At 41.9% G+C, this 17,914-nt stretch overlaps 1 protein-coding gene across 1 annotated transcript; it reads left to right on the top strand.

Moving 5' to 3' along the window:
• The first annotated feature begins 5,187 nt into the window (after positions 1-5,187).
• On the top strand, positions 5,188-15,958 carry CHRNA6 (cholinergic receptor nicotinic alpha 6 subunit). The gene is made up of 6 exons (XM_032097403.1): positions 5,188-5,536; positions 7,876-8,015; positions 9,172-9,216; positions 10,264-10,373; positions 10,514-11,498; positions 14,474-15,958. Exons 1-6 carry the CDS (start codon positions 5,224-5,226, stop codon positions 14,594-14,596), a joined length of 1,716 nt encoding a protein of 571 aa, XP_031953294.1. The 5' UTR covers positions 5,188-5,223; the 3' UTR covers positions 14,597-15,958.
• The last annotated feature ends 1,956 nt before the right edge of the window (positions 15,959-17,914 follow it).

Raw genomic sequence — 17,914 nt, forward strand, 5'->3', positions numbered from 1 at the left:
ATCAGCCTATATAGTCTACATCAAGTTACAAGAAGAGTTGGTCCAAGCTGGAGGTCAGTGAAGGTTAAAATAAGTGATGCTGTTTTTACAATGGAAGGTGCTTTGGGGATGTTGCCATCAGTGATGCTTTAGCTTTTAAAAAATGGATCTCTGTGTTGTACTCTGGTTACTGCCTCTGCTTAGCAGACAGGATCATGGGAATAGACATCCCCATTAATGTGCTTGGCTATTTGGTGTATATTGACTGCCTGACTTACCCACTTCATAGCTGGCCAGCAGGGGCAGACTCATAGAGGTGCTGTGGTTCAATCTCTTTAATACAAAAGAAAAGCTAAGAAAGGACTTTATTACAAAGCAAGCTACTGAAGTGAAGAAATCCTGAGCTCAGTTTGTGGAAATGCCCTAATCAACGCAAGCTTCAAGGCCTCTTCCCACACATCATTTAAAATCTGACTAACAACAACAACAACAACAAGCTTTAATGAAAAAGATCCTGAGCCATGAGCACATTATTCTGCATAAGTAGCCATTGAAGTTCCATCTTCACTCATACTTCACATCTCCTGCACACTGGAAGCCACTGGTCAGTGTCTGGTGGATCAGAGAGCAAACATTGTTGGCACACGAGGTCCCAGAGCATGAAAGAGGCCAAAGGCCAGGACTTAACACATGGGTGAGATCCAGGTTTTGCTGCAGAGAGTGTGAATGCACTTCTCAGGGTGTGACACTTGGCAAGCTGGACTGTACTAACACTTTAGCAAAGGGTAGTGTCCCAGAAGGGCTTCTGTGGCAGTCAAATGACTTCCAACAAGGCAGTGAAAGCTGGATTCCTAATATTCTTCTGATAAATTCTTTATTAGCCTGATTTATTGTAGTGATGTCAGAAGCTGAAACAAAACAGTGGATCCCAACAGCACTCATGGCTAACACAGATTAATAGCAATATTTTATGTCTATGAGACTGCAGTTGTCACATAAAGGCAGGTACAGCTGCTGTCAGTATTGGTTCTATGAAGCCGTAGGAAATTATACTGTGTTGGGGAGGTGAGAGGTGGAACACAGACAAAGAGCCCATCAGACAATCATTTACCTATTGAAGCGGGGAGAAGAGATAGGGCTGGGGGAATACAGTTCAGAAACAGGGCAGGAGTAACCAAGAAAAACAGCTGAGAAAGCATCTAGATGATGTCAGATAGGAGAACATAGAGAGCAATGATTTGCTCTGCCTTCGTAACGGAGGCACACTTGTCAGTGAAGGATAACTCTGACAACACAAAAGAATAGAATTCTGCTTTTGCCTTCAGAAAGTATAAATATTTGTGACCCTTTTACCCAACTACTTGTGTGAAAAATGTCTCCTGGGGAGTCCTACTTTGAGCCCAGTGCTTGCTGAGATCAAATGCTTCCCTCAGAGGATTGTTACAGGCGGCCTCTGCCTCCCTGCCTAATGTCTGCAAAGCCTTGAATGGTTGAAAAGTCTGCTTTATTTCTACAGGCAACTGTCTTGAAAGATGTGGAAGGTGACGGTATCCAAATGCCATGAATCAGAACAGAGCGTTTTAAGGTAAAAATGCTGGTGAGTTGCCCATGAAGCACAGACATGGAAAAAGCACTAGTCCAAATAAGCTTTGCAAGCTAAACTATTCCTTCATCACTCAGAAGCTTCTAAGGAACTTCATGTTCCAGCCTTTAGAGCTTGTCCTTCAATTGCCTGCTCAATTTAAGCATCTCCCATTCTCAGAAATCTCATCTCTGTGAGCTTTAGCAAGTTTCCTGTTTACCTTAATTTAGCTAATGCATGAGATATCCAAGGCTGACTACAGAACAGTCAGTAAGATGGGAGGATTTGACTGATTCTTTCCCTATTGCATTACGGTTTCCTTCCACTGGCATCCCTTTTTACTAGCAGTAGGTGTCCCATGCCCAAGGAAGCACTGTGTGTGAATATGCAGAGAGGAGCAAGCTCTAATCAGTTGGTTGATTCCCTAATTGCTGTCTGCTTGCAAAAGCAGTAAGCAGCAGAGTAGACATAAAATTTAATGCTGCTGAGGTCCCACTCAGCTGTTTCAGGGAAGGCACTACAAGCAAATGTACGGGTATCCCTGAGCAAGAAACCAGTGAGGAGTGGCTCAGATCCCCAGTGCTTCCAGACCAGCAAAGGGTAACAGGTGCCCCTAGTGCAAACTCACTTGTCTAGTGGTAGTTAGCAAAGAGTTGACAGACTGTGAACTTCTCCACTGCATGCAGGGGCTTCTCAGCAGATGATCAGGACATGAGTGTCTCATGATAGAAAAGGTGTTTGTCACAGAGGTGTTTGTACCTGTCGCACTGCAGGTTAACCCATTGCATTGTCAAAGCCTACAAACAACTCAGATACGGCTCTTCAACAAAGGACTACTTGGCTCTAGAGGAGGAAATCAGCCATTCAAACCTAAGCCGGACTCCAGATGGATCTGTTATTAGGATTGCAAATAGCACCAGGGTTAGTACCTTCAGTTCCTGGGTGCACAGGCAACCCTCCAAAGGGGTCCTCTTGGTGTTGTTTTTTTTCGCTGTCAATACCACGCACCTGGTACAACATCAATCTCCAGTGGTGCAGTGCATCCATGTGCTAGAAAAATTTTTGGTGGGCAGATTTTGTGCATCCCTGCAGGTTGCTTGCCGTCTTTTTCCTGAGCCACCTACCTTACCTGAAGAAAAGAAATCAGAGATTTTTTTCTGAGTGAATATATTCTTGGAGGGTAAAAATACATGTGAAAGGACTAAATCAGCCTCTTCTTTCACACTTAAGAGGACAAAAGAAAAATGAAAGCCTGTCAATATGTGCTTTCTGTTTGGGCCTGGCATTTTGATGGCTGTTTTGGCCAGCTCATATTAGATTAAATTAGGTACCTTCCGAAGCAGCAATGAATGATTCACAACTTTTTGCACTGCTTCCAGCTGGCATCCTTGTGCCAAGGCAGTACCTCAGCTGGTCTCTCTGCATTCTCCATCTGGGTGCCTCAGCAGCAGCTTGTCATGGGTCATTTTGAACTTTGCCTTCCTCTTCAGCCTTTCCCAAAGGCAGCACCCGCTCCAGCAGGGTCTTAGCAGCACAGCCCCTCCTGCCATCAGCTCACTGAATGACTGGTATTGCCTCCAAATTCAGCCTGCTTCCTCAGTCCCTTTCTTCTCATAACCAAGCAGTTCTTTCCCTCAAATGTGGCAGGAAGGATCATCTTTGCCAGCTGGCCTTGCACAGCTCTCCTTCTCTCTGGAGGGGAAGCACACTCATTACCCTCACCTCTGAAGACCTTTCAGTCTGCAGACATGCATGTGCAGGTCTTCAATTTCTCCCACCTGATTCCCTGGCCTGGTACATTTTTTGGAAGAACAAAAAGTTTGAAAATGTCAAAACATTTAAAGTTGGGGTGAATTTGTTTTCAAATTGTATCTGACTATCTCACCATATGTCATCATCTAGAAGCACTAGACTTTAACAGGAGTGCATATGCCCTGACTGCAGCCAGCCACAGGCATCCTGTGATGCTGCATGGCTGCATAATTCTGTTAGCCACAATGCACTACAGGCACATAAATTCAGGAAGAAAGTATGAACTCCATTCATTAAGGTGAGGAAACTGAGAGTTTATGGACCTGGTCTGTTAACACCAATCTAATAAACATTGCAAATTGGGAAAATTGGGCACAAAGCAGAATTTTTTTGTGGTTTTTACTTTTTTCCTTGGAAAATGTTGGCAAAATGGAAATTTAAAAGATAAATCACCATGCTGAAACCCACATTTTCGTCTTAAAATTATTTGCAAGGAGACTTTATATCTAATTTCTGTTTAGAGATGCCTCATAGCCATGCCTTGTGGTCTGCACTTACACTGCTGCTTTTGAGAGGGCAAAATGACTCCCAGACTTCCAAAAACACATGTGGTTTGTTTCTTTTGCTTCCTCATCTCTCTGCTGAAGGCTCCCTTGTCTCCAGTGAGCTCTGGAATGAGGCTTCTTCTAGTAATCCTTCAAGATTTATTTTTCATTCCTCAAAACCTGTCACATCCCTCAAAACTTACCATAGGCAACTTGGTCCTCTTCAGGTTTCTTCTTTATGCAGTCAGCTCATTCCTAAGTCTCTTTCTTCCAGACAGCCCTCTTCCTTCCTATCCATACTTTAACAATTTGTGTAAGCGACAAATTACTTTCTTATTCTGAGCTGCAGCTTCGCCTCTGTATTTTGCAGTATGAAGGGCATCCTTTTTTCATATTCTGGCTTTTTTTTTTTCTTCTCTCTATACTTACACAACAATGTAAGTGCCTGAAAATCAGCAGCATTTCTGTTTTGATGAAATTATTCATCCAATCACTCAGACTTGTTCATGCTGGATTGAGCACACATAAAGGAGATTCCCTGGCTGAGCTGCTTTCTGGGAGGCTGGATGGCACCAAATAACCTGTGGTGCCTTCCACCCCGCTGCAGCTAAACAGGACCCTTAGTTTCTCAGATCCTTTTCCTATGGATTCTTTTCAGGCATTCCTGTTACAAGGACATGTGTACTGAACACCTGAGGAGGGAACATGCATTAACCTCTAGGGGATCATGAGATCACGTTTTTTTAACTTCTGTGATTAAGAGTAACACTCTGTTTCAGAGAACTTTGCGTGTAACAGCACCTGGTGGTTTTTTTCTTTATTCGGCTCTCCCATTTTCATACTAGCATACTGGCACAGGAGACTGCGCACATAAGGAAAAAAAGTTAGAAGAATTGATGTTGTAAGCTGACTTGACTGCCAGGAAAGAACTTAGCATGCTTAGTTGCTCCTGTCAGATGGTAATAATAAGTCTACTTGCCTTAGATTTATTCACTCAGAATACTGTCAAGCAATTCTATCACTTGATGCTGTGCTTATTTCAAGGTTCATATGGATTCTCGTAGAGGTGTTAAAACCCTATAGCATCCATTTCCATCACCCAAAGAATCAGTCCTCAGCCAAGAAACTGAAGCTGTTTCACCTCTGCGTATTCTGACAGACTCACTGAGGTGACCACCAGGCAATAGCTAAAGCAGCTGCTTTAGCAGGATGAGAGTTCTTAACCCTTGGGTAAAGGGCTGAGGGAATGTTCCCCCTGCTCCATGATGGCTGTCCTGTGTCTTGCCTTCCTTCCCCCTCCTGCACTCTTATACATTCCCCGAGGCAGGGGTGCGGGTGACTGGAAATGTGAAGTCAGCTGATAGGATGCTGCCGGACTCCCTTCTCTCTGCACGGCTTAAGCTCTCCTTGCCTAGTGCCAGTGAAAGCAACTCGGCAAGCCTTTGCTCAGCTCAGCAGGCTGCCGTTTGCTGCAGATGCAAAACCGAAATCCATCCTTCCACCGCCTACTTACCATCAGGAGGGTTATATGTCTTCTTGCCTCTTGTTTCTTTCCCCAAACCTGTGTTATCAAAAGGAAGCTCTATTCTGCTGCTAGCAATGCATCCTGAGAGGTGGCTATGTTGGTGTTGCCCTGCTTTCTGTGTGTGGGCATTCATGTTCACATCCTTGATTAAAGGTAGGCTCTCTTTGATACCAGTTTCTAGAATATTTTCTAGTCACTGTCTCTGCTTCTGTTTTCTTGAATGAGTTCAACGTAAAGCTTCTACCAGCTATTTCTAACCTGAAAACTGTAACATTTCAACAGTATTTAAAAAGAGCTAAAGCAATACTGGTTTTCTGACATAAAACTCTTCATTTTTGTTTGATAACTAATTGAAGAACTGTTTCTAGAAAACAATAAAAATGGAAGAGGAGTCCTAGTCATTTCATTTGGTGCTTGAATTTGCAAGTGCTTAAATAATGCAGGCTATGGATGTGCATGGTCAGTACTCACACTTTCAAAAGTGAGAACTTAATCTATTGTTGTTCACAATTGGTTTTGATCTGTGTTTAAATATGCTGCAGTCATTTCTGCGCGCAACACTCACTCAGTTTAGCAGGATTTTTCTTTTAGGACACACATCTGTTTTGAAAATCTCGCTTCTGCAGATGACCAAATGTGCATTAAATATAGTGCTTGTGTTAGCAAGGCATAAGATATTGTCTTAAAGCAGCACCATGAGATAAGACCTAAATACTTGTCTGGTTCTGTCACTTTATTTTAAAGCATGTGTCTATTAAGAAGCCAGTGGGAAAATTTCAAATGAAACATGATTTTAGACTCATTGACTTTAGTCACGAGGCTTTATGTTCCCACAGCAGTGTACTTCTAGTCACAGTGCTATGGGCGGTGATGACGAAATCTGAAAAGAAAAATTTTGGTTGTTTTTTGAATTGAACAATGCACGATCTAAAAGCATCCAAACTTTATAGACATTCATGTGTCTTCTCTGAATGATGGTGAAAGGATGAAATGAAACATCAAGTTTTAAAATTTTTACTAAACTTTTCTTTCCATACATTTAAGTGACCAGTAGCCAACATTTCAGCTTGCAGTTATGATAATCCCCTGCAATTTCAGGATGCTTTGTATCACCTTAGACACAAAATCTCTTTTTCAAGAACAGGGAAAGGGCAGTCTAAGCATGGAAGTGCAGCATACTGAGACCAAGCGTCTCCCTGCAGGACATCTGTGCATCCACAGGCCCTTGTATTCACTGAGGGATATGTAAATTGCAAATTTGTGTTCTATGCTGTGCCAGAGACCATGCTGCCTGACACAAACCCCTTCTGTGTTTAATATTTGCAATCATAAAGGCTTATCATGGTCGCTTGTCTAATGTGTGCTAGTGCAGTCTGGGACTAATGCAAAAAACTTATGACAATGAGTCTGAAAACAAATTTTTCTTCAGTTGTATCAGTAATATCTTTGGGATCATCGTATAGCTTTGATAACACAACTGTGTGCAACATGAGAAGGAAATTCTAAATCTTGACCTTATAAAGTATTTTTATTTTAGGTGCTGAATTACAGTAATGCATTGTAATAGCAGAGTTATTCCAGAAAATTGTTCTTCTGAGCTGATGTTGCCAGAGCCATTATTATTTAATATTTTCCTTTTGAAATCAAAATGTATAACCTTTAACATTGTGAAAATAACTGTTTCAGGTTTGGACTATGTGTAGCAGGTTAGGAGCATTTTTCTTAACCCTGAGTCAGCTCAGTGCCTGTCACATACCTTGTTTCTTCTAAGCCACCTGGTCTGTTCTTCTTTAATGAGGGTTACAGCTGTGATCTGCTTCTTCCCAGAGAACACAGATACATGATATAGATACTACACAGATGCATGCTATTCTATAAGAAATGTTAATGTTTCCACTTTTTTCTTGTTCACAAAGTTCATTAATAAATAAACTTTCTTCAAAGTAAAACTGTGCAATCTGGAGATTGGAAATATCAAACATGAGGATCAAATGCAGTCATAGTGTTCAAGATGAGGAGGCATCATTGTAGTCACCTGATAGAGATTTTGATACAGTAGTTGCAGACTCAAGCTTTTAATTTCTAAGTAGCTATGCTTCTCATAAACACCCTCTTTTACCAGGAAGATTCACAAAGATTACATCTGTCACATTTCTACTTCTTCTATTTCACACCACCTTATTCTACTTTGATACCAGGTGTGATACCAGGGTGGGCCAAATGGAGCCCATAGGCTAAATCCAGTTTAGAGGACATGAAGATTGAAGCCGTTACCTTACTCTTTGAGGAAACAAGGAGTAGCCAGCATTCTGCAGGAGGATGCTTTCAGCTGACAGCATACTAGTAACCCTCTCCTCTCTGTGCTCTGATGGCTTTAAAGATGGTCAAAAGCATGAGATCCATAAATATAGCACAGACTAGTATGTTATCCAGTACCTTCTTCCCCTTTTTCTTACGTCTGGCTTAGCTGTTCTTTATCTTTACTAACACAGATACCACAGCCTGCAAGTCAGAGGAACGGTTATTTCACAAACTCTTCTCCCAGTACAACCAGTTCATTAGACCAGTGGAAAATGTGTCTGATCCTGTCACAGTGTATTTTGAACTGGCCATTACCCAGCTTACAAATGTGGTAAGACTCACTACAGAATACTGCTGAGCTTTGGGGATGGTTGTAAACACACGCAAATCGCTGAAGCGGGAGATGGAAATGTGATGGCTGCATGCACCCACACTATCCTAGCTGGTATTTCATATGTGTCTAAGTGCACATACTGAGACCTTTGCTGTTCTTTCAGTCAGACAGGTCATTCCAGTTGCTTGAACAGGCAGTTTGAATGACACGGGTTCGTTTGCTTACTCTGTAGCATCAAACCCCTCTGCTTCAGGTAGCAGCCTCCAGAGCCCAGGGCAGAAGTACTGAATGTTCAAGCACACTCTTCACAGGGCTAGCCCACTCCAGAGACATCTGGTGTGTCCATGTTGTGTGTAGCATATGACCAGTTCTCCTGTGGGGCTACTGTCATTTCCCAGTGGTCCTGAGGGGAAAAATCTTCTCCTTTTTTACATGGTTTTTTTCAGTCTATTTGTTTCAAAATGACATAAGGAAAAAATGGTGTGGCAACTGGAAGAGTGGTGTTTTAAAGCATGGAGGTGGGGATGAATGTTGCATGTTTTGGAATGCAAATGGGTGTGGGGCAAACACGATGAGCAGGAGAGAGGCAATCTGGAAGAAGCAAAACATCACCTTTCTGATTCATGACTGATTGGCAATTGCATTAAGTGACTGCAAAAAGAAGGTCTCTGTATAACAGTTACCTAATTTAGTGCTGGTCAAGTACATCTGCTCTAGAGGTCTGCATAGAAATTCAAGAACATTGTGATATGTGTTCAGATGGCATTTTCCTTGGATCTTGACCAATTCTGTACTGTGTAATCAGAGCTTTTTAAACACTGAATCCGACAAAATACACAGCCACAAGAAGAACCTTATTCCTCTGGTACAGATCAGAGCAATTCTAGGTTGTGTGCTCTCCAGATATTCAAGCTCCTGGCAAAACAGTGCAGCTTTCTGTATGTCTGATATTTATGGAGCATGATTTTTCAGTAAAGCTTTATTAATTTTTCAGTAGGGCTGCACACAACTGTGTACAATGTGTAAACCTCTTGAAAGATGCTAGAAAAGAATCTGGCATTAGTTAATGTGAAATTCTATTTTCTGGTTTTATGGGCTAAGTTTTTGGTCATCTCAGGACACTATAACTGGTTCTTGCCTGTGTTTTTTATAGGATGAAGTCAATCAGATTATGGAAACAAATTTGTGGCTAAGACACGTAAGTGACTGTGTTGCATTTCTCATGCATTCTGCATCGAAATGATGAAATGTGTGTTACCTTATAAGTTACATCTATCGAACAAGTTCTTGTTTTGTAACAAGGATTTAAAAAACTAATAAGGAGAAGCTCCACAGTTGAAAAAGTAATTTCTCCATTCTTTTTACCAAGAAGTTACATCTTCCTTCTTTCCTGTGGGATATATTTTTCTTCTCCAACTTCATGATTATAGGTTTTCTTCTGGAAAATCTAGCTGGATGTACTCCTTAGAGTGATTAAATATGCAGCTCTGCAGTCCTAGGTCATCTCCACCAAAACATTTATTAGAAAAAGGAACATACCTCCATTTTTCCTGATAGTTTTAGTGCTTTTACATAGATAAAGATACTTAGAGGACCTAAACTGCTGCAGAAATATAGCTAACTTGCATCATTATTTTCAGGCACTGATTGTGGTCCACGCAAAGTTTTCTGTAAATGATACTGTACTTATGATAGGAGAGAGACCATGGAGCATGGCCCCATGATAGGGCAATAGCCAGCAATGCAAGAGAGCTGCTGTGCATCCCTTGCTGCCCTGACCTGGTTCCTACTCCTGTGGAAGCAATACTGTCTTCTGGCAGCAGCTGCCTGTTCGTGTGCTTGTGTGCTGCCTAGCTCATGAGGGTACTGCTCTCCTCTGGTGCTGTTCTCCCCTAACCAATGGGGTGCTGCAGCAAGGCCCCTATTTCCTCTGGCAGTGGGGAAGTTATCTTTCACAGACAGGGCTCTTTACTGATGTTGCAAGACGGAGGAGAGATCCCAGCATGCCAGCAGCTCATAACAATTGTCACCCCATGGTGTCACAGAGAACAGAGTAGCAATCAAGGGGAGCAGTATTCACACATCCAGTGTTTCTCCAGGTCATGGCCTTGCTGTCTTTTGGACCATTGTCCCCTTCTCTGTGTGCTACATTTTTATCATAGTTTCTTGTTTTACAGGAAGATCTGAGAAACAGATATTTGTTGATAATTTAAGGTTTTAAAATCCTTGTCCATTCTTCTTCCAGATTTGGAATGACTACAAACTACGGTGGGATCCCAGACAATATGATGGCATTGAATTTGTTCGGGTACCAGCAGATAAAATTTGGAAACCAGATATTGTCTTGTATAATAAGTATGATGATTCATTTTACCCATTTTATTGATTCATTTGACTCTTTCTCTCAAAAATATCCCCTTGCAGCACCTATGAAAGCACCCATTACTTTTTATTTCCATGGTAATTTTTTTTCTTTGCCTCATTTGTCTTTCCAGTGCTGTGGGAGATTTTCAAGTTGAAGGCAAGACCAAAGCCCTCCTTCGCTATGATGGAATGATCACCTGGACCCCACCAGCTATTTTTAAAAGCTCCTGTCCTATGGATATTACCTTTTTCCCATTTGATCATCAGAACTGTTCACTCAAATTTGGCTCATGGACCTATGACAAAGCCAAAATTGATCTTCTGATCATTGGATCCAAAGTAGATATGAATGACTTTTGGGAAAATAGTGAATGGGAAATAGTTGATGCTTCTGGCTACAAACATGATATCAAATATAACTGCTGTGAGGAGATCTACACAGACATAACATATTCCTTTTATATTCGAAGGTTGCCAATGTTCTACACCATAAATCTGATCATTCCCTGTCTTTTCATCTCATTCTTGACTGTGTTAGTTTTTTACCTGCCATCTGACTGTGGTGAGAAAGTTACTCTTTGTATCTCTGTGCTTCTTTCTTTGACTGTATTTTTACTGGTGATCACAGAAACAATCCCATCCACTTCTTTAGTAATTCCCCTAGTAGGTGAATATTTACTCTTCACAATGATATTTGTGACTCTGTCAATTGTCATCACAGTGTTTGTCCTCAATATACATTACAGGACTCCAACCACACACAAAATGCCCAAATGGGTAAAAACCATCTTCCTTAGCCTGCTCCCCAAAGTCCTGTTGATGCAGAGGCCACTAGAACAGCAGAAAAAAAACGCCTCCAGAAAAAATGAGAGAGCTTCAGAAAGTAAGTTGGGCAAGTCAAAGCGCAGCAAACACAAAGACACCAAATTGCACACGGAGCAGCGCTGCAGCCACTGTGACAAGGCAGCTGAACTCCCAAGGACCAAAAGACGGCTGAGCCATCAGTCCCTGAAATGGATGGCAGAGCACATGGAGTACTCCCCAGAGGTGAAGGATGTCATTAGCAATGTCCAGTTCATCGCAGAGAACATGAGGTCTCAAAATGAAACCAAAGAGGTAAGGGAGGTAACCATCCCATTAGGGCTTGTTTTGATTGTATTGAAATCAATGGTGATGACAAGGTGGAGTGCCTGTGGGTAAAGATCAGGGGCAAGGTCAGCAGGGCACATGTCCTGGTAGGAGTCTGTTACAGACCACCTAGGCAGGATGAACAGGCAGACAATGAATTCTGCTGGAGGCTGGAAGAAGTATCATGATCACCAGCCCTTGTTTTCATGAGGGACTTCAACTTGCCAGATGGCTGCTTGAAGTATAACACAGCAGAGAAGAATCAGTCTAGGAGGTTCCTGCAGTGTGTGGGAGATAATTTCCTGGCACAGGAAGCAAGCCAACCAGGGAAGGTGCCCCACTGGGCTCACTGTTTGTGAACAGAGAAGGACTACTGGGAGATGTGATGGTTGGAGGCCGTGGGCACAGCGACCATAGAATGATAGTTTTCAATTTGGGGTAAAGTTAAGAGGGGTGCTAGCAGAACTGGACCTTCAGAAGCTAGATTTTGGCCTGTTTAGGGGGTTGGTTGTCAGAGACACTTTAAAGTCAGTCCTGAAGGTCCAAGGAGTCCAGGAAGACTGGGCATGGTCTAAGAAGGAAATCCTAAAGGTACAGGAGCAGTAAGACAAGTTGCTGGGGAAGAAGACCATCTAATGAATTTGCTTGTGTGAGGTTACAAATTTTTTATCCTATTTGGGATTACTGTCATAGAAAATGATGCACATTGGAATTTAAAGAATTCTGGGGCCACATCCTCATGTGTAAACACAAGCAACTAAAAGAAACTGCAGAAAGATGTGCTGACACTGAGACCTCACAAGGAGCAGGAATTCTCTGACACTTCAAGATATTTTTAAAGTGTTTAGAACCTAATGAAACATATATCTTTGATCTGTCATGGAATTTTTGCTTTTGAAGTTTTTTAGATGCTCTATGATGGTAAAATCCATTTCAAAACTAAATACTGCTCTATTTGTATCGAAATTCACAAAAGCTTTATAAGTGAAGTGTTGATATGCATACTTTCTATCAGAATATTGTGTTGGAATTCATGCAACTTCTGTGAGACATAAAGATTACCTTTTTTCCCCTAAAACCTAAAGATTACGTTTTCTCTATTCCCTGCAGAAGAAATTTCATCTGAAAACAAAATCCATTAATTTCTGAATAAAGGACTAGAGTTAAGCTGGTGACTGAATTCATAGAATGAGCATATAGTACACGCCAGCCCGCAGCAAAAGACAGGAATTTATTGCCATAGAGGAGTATGGGGTTTGAGCTGACCCTTGCTCGTTCCTATGCCCTTAGTGCTTTCCTTAACCCAAACATCTCAGCCTGGCTTTCATTATCACACCAGCTGCATAAAACATATACATGTACTGATTCAGCTGCTTTCTCTGATGCTCTCCCAAAAAGAAGAAGTTTTGCATGCAGTCATCCAAATAACTTGCTGTCTTGATTATGCAGCTCAGGAGAAGTCCTCCTTTGCTAGTTTTGCTGATTTGCATTTTGCAAATCTCTCCTGACACATGAAATTGTATTCTTAGTCCAGTGTGTTCATCAGCAGCTTTGTACCTTACCTTTCAAAACATGTTAGGGATGGGAAGCATGATTTTTCATTTACAAAAATCCCTTTTTCAGGGAAAAAATGGGATTTTTTCTCAGGCAAGGACAGACAAAAGTGATTCTGAAGGCTGCTTCTGCTTCAGCCAGATATACAAAGCAATATGGGTGATACTATGTACTAGTCCTGTATAAATAAAAACCCTTTAAAAATTGTAGCAACACTTACAGCTGTGGGAGTTCTTCCTGCATGTTTTTTCATGCAAAATACAGCTTCCATTTCTGATTTTCAGAAGTCCTCCAAGTTCTTCCCTGACTTCCAGCATGTTACTATCCATGGTCATGAAGTTTTCTTCAACCACCCTCTTTTCATAACATCCCCATCACTCAACCCAACACTACTGATTTTACAGCTATCGTCTCAGCAGCCTTGGGAGGCTGGATAGGATTAAACCAAATACAATCCTGAAAAGTCTTACCTTATTTATCTTTCTCACCTGGGCTGAATTGCCTTTATCATAGTTTACAACTTTGAACTTACCCTACTTGACTTTTACTTATGCTCCCCAATAACTGCCACTGTATTCCTCACCCTCAACACAATAAAAATCCTAAACCCAGTATTTTCTGGGAGGAAAATATAATGAAATTGGGAAAACACATGGAAGATCCCTCAGCAGAGAGCTCTTGAACAGTCACTAGTTTATATGAGTGAATGTTCTTCTGCAGCAGTGTTTCTTGTGCAGTGCAAGTTTAAAGCTACAGTTTGAAGGACAGCAACTTCATTGAATGTGGTTCTAAGGTCTGTCTCTCAGACATACAAAATCGACTCTGTCCTGCTTAGCACAAGATGCTGCATTGTGCTCAGTCAGAGCCCTTGTTTTGCTATAGTCCATGTGTCCATGTGTCCAGTTTTCTGAAATCAGTTGGGCTTGATTGGAGAGACCGTGTTTCAGGTCAGACCAGTATAATAGCAAACTGTGTCTTGCGTGGGCTGTCAGGATAAATCCTTTGGCAGGGTTTAGTGATGTGCAGCTATGGTGGCTGTGCCTGCTGTTAAACCACCCCACCCCACTCTGCACCACTGATCTGCATGATCAGGTCCTATTTGTTAATGTCAGCATCACAACCATGGATGGGCTGCCCTCAGACTTGAATATTTAGAAAAATTCAGCAGACTAGGACAGTGTTGTATGTTAGCAGCCAAAAGTGGCAAAATACCATTAGAAAATCAGCCCTCTCTGAAGAGACTTGAAAACTGCAGCAACTATAAGCACAGCAAGCAACATTCCTGACTTGCATGTGTGTTCTTCCTCACATTCAAAAGCACAAGAGGCATTTCTATTGCATAATGTCAACTCACAATTGCATGTAACATTTCCAGTCGTTTATCCTTTTCTTTTTTTATTCTCTTGCAGGTGGAAGATGATTGGAAATACGTAGCTATGGTGATAGACAGAGTATTTCTCTGGGTATTTATAATTCTTTGTGTGTTTGGGACTGTAGGGCTCTTTATCCAGCCACTAATAGCAGTGACGTAACTTGATCCACTGCTTTTTATCCACTTTTGTTCTTCTTTCATTTTTGGTTCAGAAATTTACCTTTTATTTCTCTCCTCTAACATAACCTTTCTGCTCACCACCTCCTCAGCACCCAGCCACAGAGGGTCCCAGAACAATAAAGTATGTGTTGACATTTATGTTTGAAATCAGACAAGTCTTAAACAGTTAAATCATATTTGAAAACAAACGGACTTAACATTAGAATGTGGTTACCATGTGAGGCATATATATTTGAAAACTACATACTTCTAAAATCTTTCCAAACTAATTTGATCTGCCACTTAGCTTTGCATGTGACTGAAGTCCCCTTTACTTCCTGATGGTGTGTACCAAGACCTTGATGAGCTTCAGCAGGACTTCCAAGCCACAGCTCTTGTCAGTTGCAGTGGTCCTAGCCCACAGGTTCTGCTCTGAAAACTCTTCCTTGCTCAGGCTCAGACATAAACCAAACAGAGAAGGGTCTGTCCCTGAGCAGCTACTTGTCACAGACAGAATTGGTTTGACAGCATTGGATTGATCTGAATTTTCCCATTTTTAAAACCTAAGACCAACCTGGATTACACACATCCCTGTAGAAAAAGGCTGGATACCGTGAATCCTGTGCAAAGCTGAGCACCTTGTTTCAAACAGCTGTGCAACAATGTTCTGTTTGCTGGCTCCTCGTGGGTCTGTGCTGTGTGTGGAAGCCTGTAACTGTAGGGACATGTCCTTTGGGGCTGATGTCACTGCTACGTAATCAGGTCCCAATCCTAGTGTGCTTCATCCTGAAACACTTTGCAGATGTGTTCCTGATGTGGTTTCTATAAAATGTGGATGGTTTACCCTTAAATCCCTTGTTTGTTTGTATTCCTGTTAGTTCTGTGCTAAAAGATTCTTCTTTAAAAGGCACCACTACAATTAAACCCAATGACTTCAAGAATACAAATCCCTTCTCTCTTATAAGAGCCTCTAAATTTAACTGTGCAGTGTCAATGCAGTGTTTTCAGTGTCTGACATGTATCAGTCTTGGCTCTGAACATCACCAATCCTTGGAATGTATGACTCCCTGTTTCTGAAGTCACTGACTGGCCTTTTACTCTTTTTTGACGTTTCATAATAAAGAGAATAGGAATGAATTACTGTATATGTTAGAGACAAAGGTGGAATGACAAGAATATAACTGTCTTAATCCACCCAGTCATGACTGTAGAAGAAAAAGTAGAAGAAAACTATTATTTTCTGTAATCCCCCTGAATGTTGTTTGATTATATAGTGACAGACAGACAGATTTATGAAAAAGCATGGTTTATTTTGTCAGCCTGTTAATTAAATATCACTCCTGAGATAAACCTTCTTGAAGAATTTGTGGTTTGTTGTTTTTTTTAATATTTCCTGTTGTGAAATGTGTTTATAGATGCTACTAAATGACATTTACTATGCTGGCTCTTTAATCAGAAAGAAGGTGAGGGAAAAGAAAGGAAATTCGAAGAGGAAAGCTGAATTCTGACGCCAAAAACTTCGTTTCTACAGAAAAGACATCTGAGTGCCAACATTCACTGTTGCATTCTATGTCCATCCAAACCATGAAAATATTGTGGCTCAAGGTGCACTGCAGTGGTGTCTTAAGCATGACAGCTACAACCCCACAGTCTGACTTCAGCAAAATCCCTGATTTACAAAGTCGTCTTCTGTCTCTTTCTAGTGTACTATTGCCCCTTCCTTCCCTCGACTCAGTAACTTTTGCAGCCATCTTTTTGCCATTCTCAGCTGTGTTTGGCACATTCAGTACTGGATCCTAATGTACTGCTGCCAGCTTTGTGAAGGTAGTTGACTGATTATTGAGAGTGGGGATGGGGGATACAATAAGCATATCAGCACGTCACCTTGAAGAAAGCTGCAGTGGGGCTGCCCCTGTAAGCAGACACGGAAGAACCCACACAAAAATGACATTTTTGCTTGCCCCAACAAGTTTGGGGGACCTTCTAACTGAAATAACAAGAAAAGCTACAACTAGAGGTGGTGCCATGCCAGATGCAGTTGGGTCACACATTGTGCCCAGCCACAGGAAAGGTCTATTCTCACCCCATCAGCTCCAAAGCCACAGCAGCAATACCCCTTATTATATCTCAGTGATGGCTGTACCACTGGCAGCAAGAATTCTCCTTTCCTTGGGAGTGATGGCATCTATGAATTAATTTTAAGAGCACACCAGCAATTCAGCATCTCAGCACCTCTTTACATTCTCTTCCCAAGGGAGACCATTTTTCCAGTTTGCCTCCACTAAAAGGCCCAGAAGAGTTTGTCATATTTATCTTTTGGTGAGTGGGTGATATATGTGGTCTTGCCAAGCAAGGCCACGGTCCCAGCAAACCAGTGCCCAGAAACCAAGGCAGCATGTGTTGAGATAGTAGTAAGGCAGAGGGTTACTGGGTTTTTTTAAGATTTGGGATTTGCAGTGCTGTCATCCACAGGCAGAGCAGGTGGAGCAGCAGGAGGGGCCCCACTGGAGGACTTCTGCCCAAATATCCTCCCTACTTGTGTTTTTAGTGGCAGGCCTTTGTGGGGAACATGTTGAATGCTTTTGTGGGCCAGATTTAGAGAAGCTCAGGAACAGGCAGCACAAGGGAATGAGAAGTGAGGCTACAGATGTAGCAGTTCCAGATGCAATGCTAGGAAGACTGGAGGCCAGAAGCCATACCTATGCAATGTTCATACATCTCCCACACATGAGCCCTGCTGATCTTCACCAGCATAAGCCAGAAAAAGCATCTTGGCATCAGACACAGACGTGTGAGACAGAGCAATGTGTTGCCTGCAGGTGGGCAACAAAACTGTTGCATGGCGGGGACAGGACCATCTGTCAGATGAACACCTGAGGCACTTGCCCAGGAGAGGAGGTTGTCATCTGTCACAGCTAACAGGCAGCCTCCTGGCAGCAGAGCTCACAGGGAATACCTATCACTACTGCAGCCCAAGAGCCTGGAAAGACTGGAAATAAGAGCTTCCTGGTTCTTTTCCTACGAGTATTTCACAGTACTGTCTAGTGGAACAAATGCACTTTATGCGAGAAGAGAAGAGCAACTGATAGAATGGTCAATGTGAATGAGTTTTATGCCAGTATCATATGCGAAGACATCTCTCTGTATGTGCTAAGCTAAATGGATTTGCTCCTTGTTACGATCTGGCTTAGACCCAGAAAAGCAAAGCAAGCTAAGTCTCTGTGCATAAACCAAAAAGAACTTAGAAGGTTCAAAATTTTCCCAGAAATGAGATTAAAACCAAACGAGGTTAGATATTGTTGCCAAAAAATTGATGTAT

The sequence above is a fragment of the Corvus moneduloides genome, chromosome Z, assembly GCF_009650955.1.
Source record: "Corvus moneduloides isolate bCorMon1 chromosome Z, bCorMon1.pri, whole genome shotgun sequence".
NCBI classification, from domain to species: domain Eukaryota; kingdom Metazoa; phylum Chordata; class Aves; order Passeriformes; family Corvidae; genus Corvus; species Corvus moneduloides.

Bases quoted from the DNA above. Each gene is read 5' to 3' on its own strand.
- CHRNA6 (XM_032097403.1), top strand. From the start codon at position 5,224: ATGCTGCCGGACTCCCTTCTCTCTGCACGGCTTAAGCTCTCCTTGCCT. The intron at 8,016-9,171 runs GTAAGACTCACT...TGTTTTTTATAG, and splicing joins TTACCCAGCTTACAAATGTG to GATGAAGTCAATCAGATTAT. The intron at 10,374-10,513 runs GTATGATGATTC...TTGTCTTTCCAG, and splicing joins GATATTGTCTTGTATAATAA to TGCTGTGGGAGATTTTCAAG.